The sequence below is a fragment of the Ursus arctos genome, unplaced genomic scaffold (genome assembly GCF_023065955.2).
Source record: "Ursus arctos isolate Adak ecotype North America unplaced genomic scaffold, UrsArc2.0 scaffold_2, whole genome shotgun sequence".
Lineage (NCBI taxonomy): Eukaryota > Metazoa > Chordata > Mammalia > Carnivora > Ursidae > Ursus > Ursus arctos.
The window spans coordinates 76,879,183-76,899,236 of NW_026622874.1; the positions used below are offsets into that span (position 1 = coordinate 76,879,183).

General features: G+C 44.3%; 1 protein-coding gene and 1 long non-coding RNA gene across 18 annotated transcripts in view; one reads left to right on the top strand and one right to left on the bottom strand.

Moving 5' to 3' along the window:
* Nucleotides 1–20,054, top strand: part of MRTFB (myocardin related transcription factor B) — a 270,940-nt gene that overhangs the window by 243,826 nt on the left and 7,060 nt on the right. For all 17 annotated transcript variants that reach the window (XM_057315559.1, XM_057315562.1, XM_057315558.1 and 14 more), the window contains 4 exons: nucleotides 856–993; nucleotides 3,738–3,896; nucleotides 4,258–4,395; nucleotides 19,111–19,171. In XM_057315559.1, the coding sequence (XP_057171542.1) occupies nucleotides 856–993; nucleotides 3,738–3,896; nucleotides 4,258–4,395; nucleotides 19,111–19,171 (496 nt within the window). The remainder of the gene's footprint in view (nucleotides 1–855; nucleotides 994–3,737; nucleotides 3,897–4,257; nucleotides 4,396–19,110; nucleotides 19,172–20,054) is intronic.
* On the bottom strand, nucleotides 4,513–17,723 carry LOC113270778 (uncharacterized). Its single transcript, XR_003321950.4, has 2 exons — nucleotides 14,809–17,723; nucleotides 4,513–7,969 (listed from the first exon to the last, which is right to left on the bottom strand). It is a non-coding gene; the product is annotated as an uncharacterized LOC113270778 (long non-coding RNA).

The following is a 20,054-nucleotide window of genomic DNA, read 5'->3' on the forward strand; positions in this document are numbered from 1 at the left end:
TGCTAGGTTTCAACAAAATGTGTGGGCCACAGGTAAACTGAAACCATCTGGGGCAGTGGTCCTCAACTTTGATGCCCCAGACACTCGTAATGGCGGAAAGGAGCGGTCCCGTACCTCTGGGGTTAGGAAGCATGACCTGAGGCCCTTGGCCTGTGCAAAAATTCTAATTCCCCTGCTTAACCTTTACAGTGCCTGTAAAATTGAAGGTCGACTCTTTAATATAGCTCTTCTGCACATTTTTTTCCCCACCAAATCTTCCAGTAGAGTTGATGTTCTCAGAACAAGAATGGTGTTCTATTCTGGGCCTCTGTGTGCCCCAGCGTGTGGCTGGGGCTGCCCCCAGAGGGAGCACACCCTGCAGCTTAAAAGCAGGAGTCTGGGCAGTTGGGCCTCAGAGATCTCCCTGCTGCTATTCCACTTATTATAACACCTGACCTAGTGTGTGTCGAGCTCCTGTAGGCTTTTATTTCGGTCTTCTCTTTTCTCAAACTTTCCAGATGAAAATCTTAGCCACTTAAGAAGCAATAAGAGCATGAAAATAACTGGTCTGGGGTTTCACTCTCTGGTTTAGAATTAAGGCTCAAATCTATGTGTTGATGAAATGAAGTGTGGATCTGTAAATATTTTATTTCATTTCAGAGATGAGCCCCACATGACCCGTTATTCCACATCTAAGCTTTTTTTTAAAATTTATTTATATATTTCTGGTAACCTCTACACCCAAAATGGGGCTCAAACCCTGAGATCAAGAGTCACGCACTCCTCGGACTGAGCCACTCAGGTGCCCCCACGTCTAAACTCTTGATTCTGAGATTGTTTTTAACAATGAAATTGATTTCTTTATTTGCTTCCTAGACTCCAGCACAAGCAGGAATCCAGACTCAGACTCAGACAGCAACTGCCACCCTGTCCTCAGGCTTAGCCCAGACCGTACCTCAGAAGCAAGACACGTTCACGCCCCATGTGCTCAGTCAGCCTCAGCAAGTTAGAAAGGTGAGTGAAGGCTAGTGGGTGACAGGTTGTCGCTGAGGGGTACTGTCGTCTGCCCTGCCAGCCCGCAGGCGTCTATCCGCAGAGCAGTCTCCTCACGGGAAGCTCCTATTTGTTTTTCTGTATGATTGCCCCCCATCGGGTTGGCCTCTGGGCATGTGGCATCAGGCTGCGGATTACCCAGTTATTTGGGGAAGAGAGTTCTTTAATACTGAAAGATAGCTCGTCTTAACAGTTACACCCCTTTCCAAGTAAAAGTTTTAAAAGTATGTTTTTAATCTTCATATGTAGGATTTTCTGGGGTTTAAAATAAATATCTTCTCAAATTAATAATGGGGGGGGCGGTAAGTGCTGTTCCCTGGGAAGAGATATTGAAGATGAAAAAGATACTTTCTGAAAGGTTTACCTTGAGTATGGCCTTTATGTATTGAAGAGTTTGCCATCTTGCAGGTTGAGAGCCAGAAGGCCCGAGTCTGCTTATTCTGGGCTCCCACTTCCTACATGGTTGGCCTGGCGTAAAGTTCACTTACTTTCTCTGAGTGTTATTTTCCTCGTCTTTACAACGGTGATTTTGGTCTAGGGCTCAGTAACTTCTGCCTGTGTTCCCACCAAAAGTTTCTGATGTGATAGCCCCAGAAGTTACCACAATTCCCTCTCATCCAGTAGGTGGAGCTATGTGCACATCTCCTTGTCAGAAAACTCTTACAGGCTTCAAAAATAGGTCTCACTATTTTATTTTTTTAATTTATTTTTTAGAGGGGGCAGGGGCAGAGGAAGAGGGAGAGACAGAATCTTAAGCAGGCTCCATGCCCAGCGTGGTGCCCGACATGGGCTTTGATCTCGTGACTGACATCATGACCTGAGCTGAAATCTAGAGTTGGACACTTAACCGACTGAACCACCCAGTTGCCCCAGGTCTTACTATTTTAAACCGTGAGATTTATTAGTTCCAGAATTTTAATCTTCAGCATAAAAGAACTTGGCTAATTAGGTGTACCTGTAGACATGGCCCAAGGTGGTTGAACTGTCTGGGCTTAGACCACTTGAGCAACAGACAGAAACAATGCCTGGGGTCATCAGTAGTCACATCAACTCGTGCTGTCTTCTGAAATCTCCTCTGGGAAACGCAATGAGCAAGGAGTTATATTTGCGTATTACTTACTTTGGGCTCAGAATAACATTTTAATGTAGTCATAAGCTTAGCAAAGGTTCAGATGTCAAGACCGTTTGTTTTAGGGAGGAGAGAGAAAAGCACGGTATAGACAGGGTAAATAAGGGCTTATTCACTAAGTCTCAAGATACTAGAATTAGGGTTCTTAATTCCAATTTAAAGGAAGAAATTCTTGTACCAAATATAAGGAAATTCAACTTTTTCAAAGAGGAGTACACTTCTAGAACTCCTCACCCAGAGCAGCTGTGCCGTTTGGAGGGATACAGAGACACACACGTAAATACGCTTTCCCGCTTAAGAAATACATATATATATATTTACAACAGAAATACAGGGGTAACTTCTTCTCTTTCAGAATACATGGTATAAAGTATATTAGATACTTTTACAAGTGAATCAGTCCTGTGAAATACAGTTGCAAAAGCACACTGTGGCCATACATTTGTAAAAGGTCACTAAACCTTTGGCTCATAATGGGGGCCAAACACACACTCGGCAGTTCCACAGGAGGGAATCCTCACCGCTCCTGAAAGAGCAGAAGTTAGCTTCGCGGAAGGGGGCAGACTTTACATGGGGCCTTGCAAGAATTTGGAGAAATGTTCAAGAAACTGGAAAATTGAGTGTGGCCACAGCATGTGTGGCCATTCTGGTAGGCTAGAGAAGGGGCCAGGTGGTAGAAGGTTCGCGTGCCAGCCAGAGAGGAGGGTTTTACCATTAAGGACAGAGGAGCCAGGGAGTGTGGGGACTCGATCAGGTGTGGGTGCCAAGGCTGTAACTGTTGTGGAGGGCTGACAGGGAGGGAGGCTCAGCAAGGAGGCCGTGCTGGTTTTCCAGTGACCAGTAGCAAGGGCCCAGATTAGGACAGCAGAGAACAGAGGCCTGATTCAGGAGGCGTTCCGAAACTGTGTGAGCGCTGAGGGGAGAAAGCGGAGGAGACTGACAGCTCCATTTAGCAGAGTTTCAAAAATAAATGGTTAAACCAAGAATTATTTTTCCTCAGAGGCTGGAGGTGGTGGGAGGAAAGGGGAAAGTTTACTTTGGAATAGATTAAATTTGAGATGTCCCAAATTTCTGTTTGTAAGCGTTATAAATGTGGCTGTGGCACTTGGGAGCAAGGCTGGAAAAGAGGGGTGGGTTTGGGGATTACTAGCTTAATCGTGAGCATTAAAGCCACGAGAGTAAACGAGATCACCCTGGTGAAAAAGAGGAGAAATTCAGCTATCACTTAAGAGAAAAATTATACTGAGTAAATGCTGATTCCCAGAAGATGCGGTCCATGCCACCGTCAAAGACAGACCACTGAGTAAAGCGATGATGACACTGGAAAATCGGGGTCGACAGTGGCCTAAGGGCCACGTCTAGCCTGCTCCCCGCTCTCCCCGCCCCCGGTCTCTGGATAAAGTTTTCCTGGAACCCAGTGCCACCCATTTATTTCTGTACTGTCAGGGCTGCCTCTGGGCTACAGCAGCAGAAGGGAGCAGTCATCTCGGAGACCTGCGCCCGGCAAGTCCTACACTGAATACTTGGTGGCTCTTTATCGTAAACACACTGAATGGTAAACATTGGTTTGTTACAGGTTTTCACAACCTCGGCGTCGAACACCGTTCTCCCCTACCCGAGAGCACCCGCTCCAGTGGTCCAGCAGCCCTTTGTTACTAAGACACCCACCAGCGTTCTGCAGTCCAGAAGCGCCCCACTTCCCTCCCTGCAGAATGGGCCTACCACTTCCAATAAGGTAATGCCGTGAGCACGGAGCAGCCGCGACAGGGCGTGCTTCCTGGGGTACAAAAGCATCCCAACAGCCAGCGCTCTCACCTTGGAGTGACTGAGTAGCAGTGTGCATGGGACAAAACAGCCAAACTACTGTGGTGACAGTGGTTCCGGGGCAGCTTAGCTGTTACCACGGTCCAGGTGGCCCTTCCCTCACAAGAGCCCCCCCCCCCCCCCCGTCAGCCGCACGGGTCCTGGGTCCTGAGGCTCACGAGCTGAGGACTGCCATGATGGGTGTCCTGTACTGAGGACAGAGCCCTGCCTGGCCAGGGCTCAAGGAAGCTCACTGCCCAGACCTGACGTGTGCCTCCCTCTGTTTGCCTCAGCCCGGCTCACCCCCGCCACCCCAGCAGTGTGTCGTCCAGCACTCCCTGTTTGGGAGCCCCGTCCCCAAGACGAAAGACCCTCCCCGCTACGAGGAGGCCATCAAGCAGACGCGCAGCGCCCAGTCCTCCCTTCCAGAAGTAAGTGAGGCCGGTGGCCACGGTCCACGGGCTTACATTCGGGGTGTCATCCTCACACGGAAGCCTTTGTCGAAGATGTACTTGCCGTGACACAAACTTCAGAGCCAGGAGCCTTGTTTGCACTTTAAATGCAATTTTTTTTAATTGAAGTAGGTCAACATACAATATTATATTCATTTCAGGGGTACGACACAGTGATTCGACATTAATAGGCAGTACGGAATGCTCACCAGCGTAAGTGTAGTTCACACGAGTGTAGACCCACACCGTGGGTCCCACACACAGTTACTGCAGGATCACTGAGTGTCCCCTGTGCTGTACGTTACATCCCTGTGGTTTATTTTGTAACCGGACATTTGTACCTCTGCAGCCCCTTCACTTACTGTACCACCCCCACCCCTCGTCCCCTCTGGCAGCCCCCAGTGGTTTGTAATTTTGAGTCGGTTTCTGTTCTGTTGGTTCATTTGTTCTGTTTTTTAGGTTCCAAGTGACATCATTTGCTATTTGTCTTTCTCTGACTTCACTTAGCATAATTCTCTCTTGGTCCATCCCTGTTTCACAAATGGGAAACAGACTCTTTCTTAGAGCTGAGTAATGTGTGTGTGTGTGTGTGTGGTACATCTCCTTTATCCCTCCATCTATCAGTGGACATTTGGGCTGCTTCCAGATCGTGGCGAGTGTTAAGTAATGCTGCAGTAAACATAGGGGTGCATATATCTTTTCAGATGAATATTTCTGCTTTCTTCAAATAAATACCCAGAAGTGGAATTGCTGGATCATGTGGTAGCTCTGTTTTTAATTTTCTGAGGACCCTCCATGCTGTTTTCTGCAGTGGCTGCATCGGTTTGCGTTCCCACCAGCAGTGCACCAGGGTTCCCTTTTCTCCGCTTTCTTGCCTACACTTGTTATCTCTCGTCTTTCTGATGCAGGCCATGCTGACTGGTACAAAGTGCTCTCTGGTGGTTTCGATTTGTAGTTTCCTGATGATGAGTGATGTTGAGCATCTTTTCTAGTCTGTTGGCCATCTGGATGTCTTCTTTGGAAAAATGTGTATTCTGCTGTTTGGGGATGGAGTATTCTGTATATATCTATTAAGTCTTTCTGGTCTGATGTGTCATTCAGAGCCACTGTTTCCTTATTGATTTTCTGCCTGGATGAGCTATTAGTTGATTTCAGTGGGGTGTTAAAGTCCCCTACTATGACTGTATTACTGTCAGTGTCTCCCGTTAGTCTGTTAATATTTGCTTTATCTATAGATAGATAGATAGATGATAGATAGATAGATATGTATCTGTGCATGTATGTGTAGATATAGATCAGGGGCTCCTGTGTTAGGTGCATAGATATTTGCAGTTGTTATATCCTCTTTTTGGATTGATCCCTTTATCATTATGCAGTGCCCTTCTTTGTCTCTTGTTACAGCCTTTGCTTTAAAGTCTGTTTTATTTTTTATTGAAACTCAGTTTAGTTAACATACACTCTATTATTAGTTTCAGAGGTAGAATTCAGTCATTCATCAGTTGCATATAACACCCAGTGCTCATTATACCAGAGCCCTCCTTAATGCCCATCAGCCAGTTACCCCACGTCTGTGTAAATATTGCTACATCCGTTCAGTTTGGTTTTTACGTTTGTTTGTTTACTTCCATTTGTATGGAATATCTTTTTCCATCCCTTCACTTTAAGTCTGTATGTGTCTTTAGGTCTGAAGTGAGTCTCTTACACGTGGCATATAGATAGGTCTTATCTTTTTTTATCTGTTTGGTAACCCTATGTCTTTTGATTGGAGCAATTAGTCTGTTTATATTTAGAGTGCTAGGTATGTACTTACTGCCGTTTTTTTAATTGTTTCTGGTTATTTATATATTTCTTTTCATAGTTCTTTTGTTGGGGCGCCTGGGTGGCTCAGTCAATTTAGTGTCTGCCTTCGGCTCAGGTCATGATCCCAGGGTCCTGGGATCGAGCCCCATATCAGGCTCCCTGTTCAGTGGGGAGCCTGCTTCTCCCTCTCCTTCCCGCTCCTGCTCTCTCTCAATATCTCTGTCTCTCTCTCTCAAATAAAATCTTTTAGAAGATAATAGTTCTCCTTTTGCTTTCTTTGTGATTAGATGACTTTCTTTGATGTAATGCTTGGATTCCTTTCTCTTTGTTGTGTATCTATTATAGGTTTTTGGTTTGTGGCTACCATGAGGTTCACATGTAATATCCTATGTAGATAGTACTCGATTTTAAGTTGATAGTTGCTTCCGTCAAACACATTGTAGAAGTACTACGTTTTCACTCCCCTTTTTATGTATATGATGTCATATTTTACATCTTTTTTATTTTGTGAATTCCTTAACTAATTACTGTAGATACAACTGATTTTACTACTTTTGTCTTTCAGCCTTCATACTAGTTTTATAAGGTAGTTTTACTACCTTGACTACATGTTTGCTTTTACCAGTGACACTTTTTCCTTTCATAATTTTCTTACTTCTAGTTATGGCCTTTTCTGCTTAAAGAAGTTCCTTTAACATTTCTTGTAAGGCCCCTTTAGTGGTGATGCACTCCTTTGACTTCTGTTGGCCTGGGCAACTCTTTATATTTCCCTCAGTTCTGAATTATAGCCTTGCTGAGTAGAGTATTCTTGGTTGTGGATTTTTTTCCTTTCATCCCTTTGCATACACTATGCCTCTCCCTTCTGGCAAAGTTCCTGCTGAAAACTCACCTCACGGCCTCAGCTTCCCTTGTAAGTAACTAGTTGCCTTTCTCTTGCTGCCTTTAAGAGTCTCTTTAATTTTTTGACATTTTGATTATGATGTGGACATCCTTGGGTTCATCTTGTTTGGGGCTCTCTGTGCTTCTTGGACCTGGCTGGCTGTTTCCTTCCTCAGGTTAGGGAAGTTTTCAGCTATTAAGTTTTCTGGCCCTTCCTCTCTTCTGCTTCAGGGACACTTATAATGCAAATGTCCGTACACTTGTTGTCCCAGAGGTCTCTCAACCTATCCTCATTTTTTCTCTTCTTTTTTTCTTTTGGCTGTTCAGTTTCGATGATTCTCACTACGCTGTCTTCCAGATCACTCATCTGTTCTCCTGCATCCTTCAATCTGCTGTTGATTCTCTCTTGTGTATTTTTCAGTTCATTTATTTTATTCTTTAGCTTTGATTGGCTCTTTTTTATATTTTCTGTTTCTTTGTTGAAGTTCTGAGTTCACACAGTCTTCTCCCAGATCCAGGAAGCATCTTTATGACCATTACTTTGAATTCTTTATCAGGTAGATTGCTTATCTCTGTTTCATGTAGTCCTTCTTCTGAGGTTTTGTGTTGTTCTTTCATTTGGAACATATTCCTCGATGTCCTCATTTTGTGTGACTCCGGGTTTGTTTCTGTGTATAGGTAGGCTAGCTACACCTCCTGGTCTTAAAAGTAGTGGCCTTGTGTAGAAGGCATCCTGCGAGGCCCAGGAATGCAGTCCCCGCCGCTCACCGGAACCAGGCGCTCCAGGGCTGTCCTCCGTGTGGCCTGTGTGCACTCTGCTGTTGTGACTGGGCCAGGACTTCTCTGGGTGTGCTGGTGGGCAGGGCAAGCAGCACTAGCAAGATAAGGATAGATGGACAGGGTCAGAGCTGGCTCCCACCAGTATTTACATGCATACACAGATTTCCCACAGAACCCTGCTCTTCCAGCACATGCCCTAAAAAATAAAAAGTAAGTCTCCTCCTATAACCCGGACACTTTCACAACTGCCGCTTCTGTTGCTGGGGTCTCAGACCAAGTGATAAAATGCACTGGCCCTTGAAGAGTAGAATCTCAGTTCCCTATCACCTTCTGACTCCTGCCCCCCTGATTTTCAAAGCCAGAGGTTCGGGGGTTCATCTGCCCATTGCAGATCCCCAGGGTGGGGAGCCCCCTTTGTGGGGCTTGATCCCCTCGCTCCTCCTGGAGGACCTTTACACGCACGGGTGACATGAATCACCATGCCAGAGATATGGCTCCGGACCACATCCCCGCCCCTCCTCCCCTCTCTGTGTGGCCCTTCTTTACAGCTTTAGCCGCGGCGGGGAGATGTTCTGTTAGTCCGCAGGCCATTTTCAGGGTGAGTCGCACTATAGTTAGTTACACACTTGATATGTCCATGGGAAGTGAGCTCAGGGTCCTCCCACTCTGCCGTTTCCCATGCTTCTCCTGTAAATGCTACTTTAAATCAAAATACCATTCACTGTGAAGACTCCCCCACAGTTTTGGCAGCTGTGTAACCTGCAATTCCTGCTTACTCAAACTCAAGGTTTTTCTTTTAACTTCTCTTTGGCAGATGGGTCACGGTGAGGAGAGATGTGGTGACGGCCAGGGCGTGTATTTTATACAGGTTCCTCTTCTCTTTTTATTCCAGTATAATGAACATACAGTGTGAGATTAGCTTCAGGTGTACAATATGGTGATTCAGTAATTCTATACATTTCTCAGTGCTCATCTCTTTTATCTATTTCCCCCATCCCCCCACCCACCTCCCCTCTGGCAACCACCCGTTCTCTGGATTTAGGAGTCTGGTTTCTTTCATTATCTCTTTTTTCTTTGTTTTGTTTCTTAAATTCCACATAGGAGTGAAATCGTTTGGTATTTGTCTTTCTCTGACTGACTTATTTCACTTAGCATTATATCCTCGGTGTCCATCCATGTTCTTGCAAATGGCAAGAGGTCATTCTTTTTTTATGGCTGAGTACTACTCCACTGTGTATAGACACCACATCTTCTTTATCCAGTCATCTATTTGGTGGTCACTGGGGCTGCTTCCACAGTCTGGCTGTGGTAGGTAATGCTGCAGCAAACAGCGGGGTGCATGGCTCTTTTCAAATTGGTGTTTCTGTTTTCTTTGCATAAATACCCAGTACTGAGATTACTGGGTCATAAGGTAATTCTGTTAATTTTTTGAGGAACCCCATACTGTTTCAACAGCAGTTTACATTCCCACCCACAGGGCACAATGGTTGCTTTTGCTCCACATCCTCATCAACACTTGTTATTCCTTGTGTTTGTGATTTTAGCCGTTCTCAGGGGCGTGAGGCGATCTCTCCTTGTCGTTTGATTTGCAGTTCCCAGATGAGTGATGTGGAGCACCTCTTCATGTGTCTGTTGGCCATCTGTGTGTCTTCTTTGGAGAAACTGGGTTTTTTTTGGTATTGAGTTGTGTAAGTTCTTTATATATTTTGGGTATTAGCCTCTTATCAGATGTATCATTTGCAAATATCTTCTCCCCTTCAGTAGGTTGCCTCTGTTTTATTGATGGTTTCTTTTGCTGTGCAGGAGATTTTATCCTGGTGTAGCCCCAAGAGTTTCATTTTGCTTTTGTTTCCCTTGCCAGAGGAGATATATGTTCAAAAAATGTTTCATGGCTGATAACCAAGAAATTATTGCCTATGTTTTCTTCTAGGACTTTCATGGTTTCAGGTGTCATATTTAGGTCCTTCATCGTTTTGAGTTTGTTTCTGTGCGTGGTGTAAAAAAGGCAATCAGTTTCATTCTTTGCATGTAGCTGTCCGGTTTCCCCAGCACCGTGTGTTGAAGAGATTGTGTTTTCTCCATTGTATAGTCTCGCTTCCTTTGTCATAGATTAACTGGCCATAGAAGAATGGGTTTATTTCTGGACTCTATTCTGTTCCGTTGATCTATGTGTGTCTATTTCTGCCAGTCTAATACTGTTCGATTACTACAGCTTTGTATCTTGAAAACAGGGATTGTGACACCTCCAACTTCGTTCTTCTTTCTCAAGATTGCTTCAGCCCTTCAGGGTCTTTTATGTTCCATACAAATTTTAGGATTGTTTGTTCTAGTTCTGTGGAAATGTTGTTGGTATTTTCATAGAGATTGCATTAAATCTGTAGATTGTTTTGGGTAGTGTGAACATTTCCACAGTATTAGTTCTTCCAATCCATAAGCACGGACTATCTTTCCACTTGTCTATGTCATCTTTAATTTCTTCATCAGTGTTTCATAGTTTTCAGACTACAGGTCAAGTTTTTTCCTAGGTATTTTACTCACAGTTGTAAATGGGATTATTTTCTTAATCTCTCTTCCTGCTACTCCATTATTAATGTATAGAAATGCAATAGGTTTCTCTATATTAACTTTGTATCCTGTGACTTTACTGAATTTACTATCAGTTCTAGTAGTTTTTTGGTGGGAATATTTAGTGTTTTTTATATATGGTATCATGTCATCTGCAAATAGAAGTTTTACTTCTTCCTTTCCAGTTTGGATACCTTTTATTTCTTTTTGTTGTGTGATTACTGTAGCAAAGAAATTAAATTATATTTAAATATAAAAACTCCCAAAGTCCAGGACCAGAGTTTTTATATTACTTAATTTCTTTGCTAGTAATCAGTCTGTTTTGATTTTCTATTTCTTCCTGATTCACTTTGGGAAAGTGATCTGTTTCTAGGAATTTATCCATTTCTCCTAGGTTTTCCAACTTGTTGGCATACGATTTGTCACAGTATTTTCTTACTCTTTTGTATTTCTGTGGTGTTGGTTATTTTTTGAGTCCTCCTTTTTTGATGAGTTTATCTAAAGGTTTATCAATTTTGTAGGCGTTTTCAGAGAAACAGCTCCTGGTTTCATTGCCTTATCTATTCCATTGTGGTTATTTTTAGTCTCTATTTCATTTATTTCTGCTCTGATCTTTATTAGTTCCTTCTTTCTACTGGTTTTGGGCTTTGTTTGTTCTTTTTCTAGCTCTTTTAGGCTTATGACTAAGTTGTTTGAGCTTTTGCTGCATCCCAAAGATTTTGAACCATTAAGTTTTCATTTCCAGTTGTCTCTGTTCAGTTTCCTCTTGGATTTGTTGATTGACCCATTCATTGTTTAGCGACATGTTAACCACCACGTACAGGTGTTCTTTCCAGACTTTTTTCTTGTGATTAATTTTTAGTTTCATGCCATTGTAGTTCGAAAAGATGCATGATAGGATTTCAGTCTTATTGAGACTTCTATTCTGGAGAATGTTCCACTTCTACTTGAAAAGAATGTGTATTCTGCTGTTTTTGAATGAAACGGTTTGAATATATGTTAGGTTCATCTGGTCGAAGGTGTCATTCAAAGCCACTATTTCCTTGTGTTCTGTCTGGATGATCTCTCCATTGACGTAAGTGGGGTATGAAAGTCCCCTGGTATTCTGGACCACTGTCCATTTCTTCCTCTCTGTTAATAGTTGCTTTATGTGTGTAGGTGCTCCCATGTTGGCTGTGTAGCTATTTACAATTGTGATATCCTCTTATTCGATTGTTCCCGTTATCATTATGTAGTGGCCTTTGTCTTAAAGTCTGTTTTGTCCGATAGAGTAAGTATTACTCTGCCAACTTCGTTTTCACTTCCATTTGCGTGACAAATGTTTTCCATCCCTTCAGTCTCAACCTGCACGTACGTGTCTTTAGGTCTGAAGATGGTCTCCTGTAGGCAGCATATAGATGGATGTTGCTTTTTTTTATCCATTCAGTCACCCTGTGTCTTTTGATTGGAACATTGTCCATTTACATTCAAACTAATTGTTGATGGGTGTGTACTTATTGCCATTTTGTTACTTGTTTTATGGTGGTTTTGTAGTTCTTCTCTGTTCCTTTCCTGTCTTGCCTTCGTCCCTTGTGGTTTGAGGTCTTTCTTGAGTGACGTACTTGGATTCCTTCCTCTTTCTTTTTTGCCTGTTACCGGTTTTTGATTTCTGATTACAGTTAAGTTGATGGATAACATCCTATGCATATAGCAAATATACATTGAGTTGATGGTCGTTTAAGTTTGCACCCATTCTAAAGGCACTAAATTTTTACTCCTCCCCCCTGCACATTGGATGTATACAATATCATACCTTCCATCCTTTTGTGAATCCCTCGGCTGATTTTTATAGGCGTAACGGAGTTACTGCTCTTGTGCTCCAACCCTCATACTGGGTTTTATATGATTAATCTACTTTTATTATGTACCTGTGAAATTTTGTCCTTCTCTCATTTTCTTCCTCCTGATGACGGCCTTTTCTTTCCAAAGGAAACCCTTTAATGTTTCTTGTGAAGCTGGTTTTGTGGTGATGAAGTCCTTCACGTTTTGTCTGGGAAACTCTTCTCCTCCCTTCTATTCTGAACGATATCCTTGCTGGGTAGAGTATTCTTGGAGGTTTTTTCCTTTAGCATTTGGAATATATCAATCATACCACTCCCTTCTGCCCTGCATGGTTTATGCTGAAAAATAAGCTGATAGTGATAGGGGGTTTCCTTTGCGTATAGCTGTCTTCTCTTGGTAAAAAGCAGTGATAGAGAATTTTGAAAGCACCATTTTAATGATTGTGTGCCTTAGTGTAGACCTTCTTGGGTTCATCTTTGGGGCTCACTGTCCTAGATCTGTATCTGTTTCCTTCCCCAGATTAAGGAAGTTTTTAGCCCCCTTTTCTCTCTTCTGGGATCCTGATAATGTCAATATTGTTAGGCTTACTGGTGTTGCTGAGTTCCCTTAAGCTATTCTCATTTCTTATTACTTTTTGTTCAGCTTGGTTGCTTTCCATTACTCTGTCTTCCAGCTGACTGCTCCTCCAGCTGACTGCTCCTTCTGCTTCCTCTAATCAATGATTGATTCCCTCTTGTAGCCTTTTAATTTCATTTATTGAGTTCTTCATCTCTGGTTCTTTTTTATATTTGGGGATACATTCCTCTGTCTCCTTATTTTGTCTAAATCTCTGTTTCTGTGTACGAGGAAAGTCAGCTCCGTCTCCTGCTCTTGAGAGCAGTGGCCTCATGAAGAGGAGGTCCTGTAGTAGCGTGTGTCCTGCTTCAGGGTGGTCTCTGACGGGGGGTTGCGTGCACCCTACTGTTGTGGCTGAGCCTTCCATCCAGCTGGCTGCACTGGCCCACTTTGCCTGTTGTGGCCGGTTTGGTCTCTGTGCTGTTAAGGGGCCAGACTGGGCTGCCTTGGGCTTATAGTTGGATGAGACCAGATCCCTGCCTGGTCTCCAAGAGCCTTTTATTGGTGGGCGGGGCCAGCAGTCAGATCAGCTATCTGCCCCAAGCCCACTATGGGGCTGCAGTAGGATTGGTGTATGTGGTTATCTTCCCCTCTGCCCAGGGCGGGAGTCACTTTGGAGTGGAGCCAGCCCCTGCAAGGGCTGCTTAAAGTAGGGCAGGTTGGATGGTGTGAATGCCCAGGAGAAGGCGGAGCAGGGTGTGGTGTTAGCGAGGTAGGTGGCGGGTGTTTGCCCTGGTTCCTACAAGTGTCGGGTGTCTAGGCTCAGGCAGAGGAAGAAGAGTGCCCACCCGATCTTTAACTCTGGCCCAAGTTTCCCAAAGATCACTGCCTCTCCAGCCCCTGCTTAGTAAGTAAATCTTCCCTTCTACCAGGTGCTTTTCAAACTGCTGCTTCTATCTCGGTGGGGGTGTTTGGCTGGGTCTTTAAGGATGGGGACTCAGTTTCCTGTTGCCATCCAGCTCTCCCAGAGCTAAGCCCCATTGGTTTTCAAAGCTTCCAGTTCAGCTCCCCCATGGCTGAGTGCCTGATGGGGGTCCTCTCCCTTCTCGAGGTTTGTGGTATCGCTCTCATTTGTGGCTAGTCTCGCCGTCCCTACCGCATCTGTGCCTCTCCTGCTCTTTTCCATGTAGCCTCCTCTCTACAATTAACCGTGGAAAGTCTGCTGTACCAGTGTCCGGTCACTCTCCTAGCTGTACTGGTATGGCTGTTATCTCGGTGTGTCTGTGGGACGAGGTGAGCTTAGGGTCTGCCTTCACCACCACCTTCCCAGAAGTTCTCCACAGGTCCCTCTTTTCTAAAGCCACCTTTTGTCAGGGTGGCATGAAACTGGCTTTGCACCCAGCTGGCCATCAAGGCTGCTTGGCCCCTACACCTGCCTCGTCCTGCTGCATCTCACTCATCCCCAGCACCCACCACTCCAGCAGGCCAGCTCCTGCAAGCAGCTTTGCTAGTATATTCAACAAATGCTCTTTGAAGGAGACAGACCCGTGGTCCTCCTGACTTCATGCGTACTAACACACAAGGTGCGCAAGGTGCTTCCCTGTCCTCTGAGCCTGCTCCCTCTGCCAAGGGATGGGAACACAGTTCCTGTCTGGAAGGGCGTCTAGCCGATGGCAGGCGCCCAACAATAGCCTTGTCGCCTTACCCTAAACCTTTCTCCTGGCCTCCCTACCCACCTCAACTAAGACTCGGGTAAGTTTCCAGAAAGAACCCCTGCCTCACAGAGGATGCAGCAGGGGAAACTCATCCCACTCTGGGGGCGCCGAAAGGAGAGGACGAGACAGAGCAGGTCAGAGTAAGACTGTTCAGTCCTCACAGCCCATAGCAGGGCCCTCAGCCCAGCTGTGCTGTGCCTTTGGCTCCCACGTTCCAGGAGGTGGCCAGCCCCAGCCAGTCCCCTCAACCAGGGACTGAGTGGTCACCCTGACCTACCTGGTTGCTTGGTGAGCGGCCGCGGCAGCTGCTCCGTACCTGGCGGCAGCGTCCAGTTTGGCTAGGGCTGCAGGGGTGTTCAGGGCAGGTGGCCTCCCTGAGGGAGTATACAGTTGCCCCGTGCTTCGCACCAGAGGAACGTAACTTCGGTAGTTGTAAAAGGTTTCTTCAGTTCCATCCTTAGCAGGGGCCCTTCTCTGTGAGGGAAAAACCAAATTTCAGAAGTAGTTGTAAACATTTACACAAAGAATAGGAACAAATGGTGCTGACCTGACTGGCCTCCCCATTGGTGCATTAAGAAGGGACATCTGCTCTCCTCTGAGGGGAACAGGGATGAAGTGAATTGCAAAGAGTGAAAACTGCAATTTTTAAGAGAATTAATAGGAAGCATTCATCCTTCCTAACATGGTTCTCATGTGGAGGTTAATATATACTAGTCACTTGATACATGTAATAACAGCATAGAATGATTACCTCACTTTAACCTAAGACAGCTGATCAGAATCCTTGCCATTTATTGGTCTCTGGTTAATGTTTTAGAGAGCACGTGAGCCAGGGGGCGGGGAGAGGAGCAAACTCCCTGCTAAGCAGAGATTCCACCATGGGGCTTGATCCCAGGTCCTGGGATCCAGACCTGAGCCAAAATTAGACACTCAACTGCCGGAGCCACCAGGTGCCCCTATCTGGTATTTTTTATATGCCATTAAGCATCGAACTCCAGGCACCCTGAGATTTTTCTAATACCTTTACTCAGCCTTCCAGTTCCACTCTTGGTGAAGGAAGTCTTCCACAGATAAGAGCTGTGCAACCTGGTCCTAATGAAAAGAGCAGTAACATGAAGGCATCCACGAGTGAATAGATGTGCGGTCTGGCGAGCAGTCCACGCTCAGAGGAAGGGCCATAGACAGCATGAGTTCCCTCTTTTTGCTGCTTTTACTCTGGGGTCAAGCTAAGTGGTGACATTACTGGTAGCAAAACCATAGCCTTTATGCCCCAGGAAGTCAGAGAGCTGAGTTGAGAGCAGCCCAAAAGAGAAAGAACTAGAGGGGCGATCCCCAAACTCTGCCTGCCCACATCTCTAGCTGACCCCCAAGCCACATAGGCATTGCGTGGTCATAGCAGCCGAGCGAAAGATAAAAGGTGTGAGCTGTGATTGGAACTTCTGCCCAAAAAACCATTTTGTAACAGCCATTCATAACATGCAACGTGCAAGTAAGGAAGAAAATGCAGCCCTAACTCAAGGGCAGAAGGCAGCCCATCAACTATGACCAACTCCAGCTCGTCGAGATGTGAGACCTTGGATTTTAAAGCAACTATTATAACTAGCAATGACGTCAAGGAAAATATATTCCTAATGAATGAAAAATAGCAAATATAGAAATGATTTTTCATGAAATGGAAATAATAAAACTTATAGATGGTCTTCACAGGATGGAGAGGACAGTGAAAAAGGTAAAAACATAGTAGGTAAAAGGTAAAAAGTCAGTGAACTTGAAGACAGACTAGATTGGATAAATTTTATTGATCTGAATAACAGAGAAGTATTTTTTTTTTATGGAGAACAGAACCTCAGAGGCCTGTTAATTAAAATCAAACCGTCTAAGATGGGTATGATAGGAGTCCGAGAAGAGAATGAGGCAGGTCAAACAGTCTAAGAAATAATGGTCACATTTTGCACAAATGTGACGAAAGTCACGTTTATAACTTTGAGATGCTCAGTGAGCACCAAGCAGAACAGAGGGCCAAACCCTATCACAGTCAGATCTCGAAAGCCAGAGTTCAGGAGCAGACCTGGACAGCATCAAGAGAGAAGCAATACAGTGCACACAGGGTAACAACAATTTGTCTTACGGTCTTTTCATCAGAAACTACTGGAGTCAGAAAACAGTGGAACGAGGTCTTTAAAATTCTTAGTGGGGAGGAAGAGACTGTCAAACCAGCATAATCAAGTAAAAATGTCCTTTAAGAATGAGAGTGAACTCAAGATAAAGGAAAAATAAGAATTCATCACCAGAAAACCTACACTGTAAAAAATAAAACACCTATTAAAAGATGGAGGAAGTGGATCTTTATGTTTACAGGGGTTTTATATTTTATAGACAACAGTACGACATGAAATAACCTATGAGAAATTAAGGATGTTTATTGTATGCCTACAGTAACAACTAAAGTACAGCTTTTATAAAATAGATTTAGAATTCCAAAAATAAATCGAATATATGTGTGTGTGTGTGTTTTTTAAAGGACAAGAACCTTAGGAGGAACAACAACACGGCAAATCAAAGCAAAATGGTAAACCCAAACCTAATCATATCCCTCATTGCGCAAGACACACTAGTGGAGTAAAGGATACAATTAAAATGCAGAAATTATCAGAATGGCTAAAAACAGACCCAAGTAACTGTATTTTAAGATGTCTGCAGTGTCCTCCCTGAGCGGGACTGAGTGCATCACTTACAGAAGTGGCAGCGGTGATGATGCTGGACTTCTGGTACTAGATCATAAAAGGTTCGCCCCTCCTGCCTTGCTCTCTCCTGGACACTGCTCTGGAGAAGGGCAGCTGTCCTGCCACATGGACAGTCCTGCAGCACTCTGGGGAGGCCCCTGTGAAGGGAAACTGAGGCCTCCCATCAATAACCAGGACCAACTGGCCAGTCATGCAGTGAGCCGTCTCCACAAGGACCTTCTCCGGTGAAGCCTGAAGATGGCTGTAGCCTGGTCAGTATCTTGACTGCATCCCAATGGAAGACCCCAAGCCAGAACTACCCATCTAAACTGTTGCTAAATTCCCGAGCCACAAAACTGGGAGATAATAACTCTTAAACGTTTTAAGCCACTAAATTTGTTAGAATAATGTGTAATACAATAGATGACTAACGTATGCACCTACAAGAGGCATACTTTTTTTTCATTGATATAAGATTTCAAAGATTATATTTACTTATTTGAGAGAGAGCGAGAGCGATCACAGAGGGAGAGGGAGAAGCAGACTCACTGCTGAGCAGGGAGCCCAATGTGGGGCTCGACCCCAGGACTCTGAGATCATGACCTGAGCCCAAGGCTGACACTTAACCGACTGACCCACCCAGGCGTCCCTGAAGAGGCATACTTTAAATACAAAGACACAGTTGAAAGTAAATGACTAGAAAAAGATACACCATGCAAACAGCACACCTAAGAAGTCCGGAGTAGGCAAAAGATTAGAACAGCCATTTCACCAAAAACAGATACACAGATGGCAAACAAGCACATGGAAAAATGCTCAACATCATGAGTCATTAGAAAAATGCACATTGAAACCACAATGCAACACGGCTACACACCTGGGAGATGCCTAAATTAAAACCACTGACCCTACCAAGTGCCGACGGGAACGTGGAGCGACTGGGAATACCACACACTGCTGATGGAAATGGAAAAATGATGTGATCACTTTGCAAAACAGCCATTTCTTAAAAAGTTAAACCTCTAACTAGCCTGTGATTCCAGCATGCCCCTCCTTGATATCTAGCCAGTACAGAGACTTGTACCCAAATGTTCACAGCAACTTTATTTGTAACAGCCCAAAACAGGAAACAACCACAACAAACCTCCGTGGCTACAAAGTATTCCTAAGGCATCCTCTCCAGCGTGGTTACATCTCAGAATTATTATGCTACATGAAAGAAGCCTCCTCCACTACCAAAAACACATAGGCTATATGGATTCATTGCTATAAAACTCCAGAAAATGTCAGCTGAAATCCTCTATAATCAGAAAAACCAGTCACTGGGTTGTCCGGGGATGAGGGAACTCTTACGAAAGGCCACTGAGGAAACTTGCAGGGCAATGGGTGTGTTTGCTTTCTTGATTTTGTTGACAGTATAATGGGTGTATACATATGTCACAACTGAGCAGACTGTGCACTCTATGTAAGTGTAGTTTATCTGGGTTAGCCAACTCTCAGCAAAGCTGAAAAAACGTAGTATGATCACCTTTACACATAACCTTCTATTGTTACCTAAATGCGAATGAATAAGGTATTTTTAAAAGTATTAGCAGCCTCTTAAAATGCAGTGGCGAAAACGAAGGTAAATGTGCTGGTCAGCCCGTCTAGCTAGCGGCCCCATTCTTGCTCTGTGAGCTAATCCGCTGTGACGCACCAGGTAAATGGTTTCACGTCTGCGGTGACCTCCATGTCCTCCAAACTATCGAATGACAGAGTAGAACTAGACGTTCTGTACGGACGCTTAGCGCTCCCAATTGTATGATGCTTCCGCGCCCGTACGAAAGAAGGCTAATTTCTGTTCTCCTCTGTTGCAGATTTCCAATGCGCACAGTCAGCAGATGGACGACCTCTTTGATATCCTCATTAAGAGCGGAGGTAGGTCACAAGTCACATCACACCCCGGCCGAGTAACCTTTTATGCCAAGTTTATGAACATTCTCCTTTAGCGCTCACGGCCTACGTTGGAGTAGTGAGAAACGTTTTCTAATTCCAACAAAGTTTACTGTTTTCAATCTGTTCAATTAGGACATTAAAACAACTTATAAATAAAGGGAAAGTCACTGTTTCACAGCTTCAAACAATAACGTAATGTTAGATTTATCCATAGATCTATGCCTTCTGAAAACAACAGACCATCTCAAAACAGCCAAGTAGAGCCAAATTTAAACTCCACGTTGAAAGACTTCAAAACCTGGCCCACACACAGACGACTGTGACGAGACCCATGCGCTCCACTGCGCACACTGGTGCTGTAACAGCCAATTTCCCCGGTCCAGGCTCTAGCAACTTAGGGGAAATTTAAAGGCAATTTTAAAGCACTTTCTACATATAATTAATCTTAGACTTTATAGTGTATCATCTTAAGGGATAAGGGATATTCACACACACACACACACAAAATCAAGGATATCTCTACCTCAGCAAATGTATCTTTCAAAATAAGTATAAAAATCAGAAGGGGGAATGAAGCATGAGAGACTGTGGACTCTGAGAAACAAACTGAGGGCTTCAGAGGGGAGGGGGGTGAGGGAATGGGATAGGCCGGTGATGGGTAGTAAGGAGGGCACGTATTGCATGGTGCACTGGGTGTTATACGCAACTAATGAATCATCGAACTTTACATCAGAAACCAGGGATGTACTGTATGGTGACTAACATAATAAAAAATTAATTAAAAAAATAAAAAAAATGCAATGAATAAGCAAAAAAATCAGTATTTTTAAATTGAAAATGCTATTTTGGAATAAAGTACTCTTAA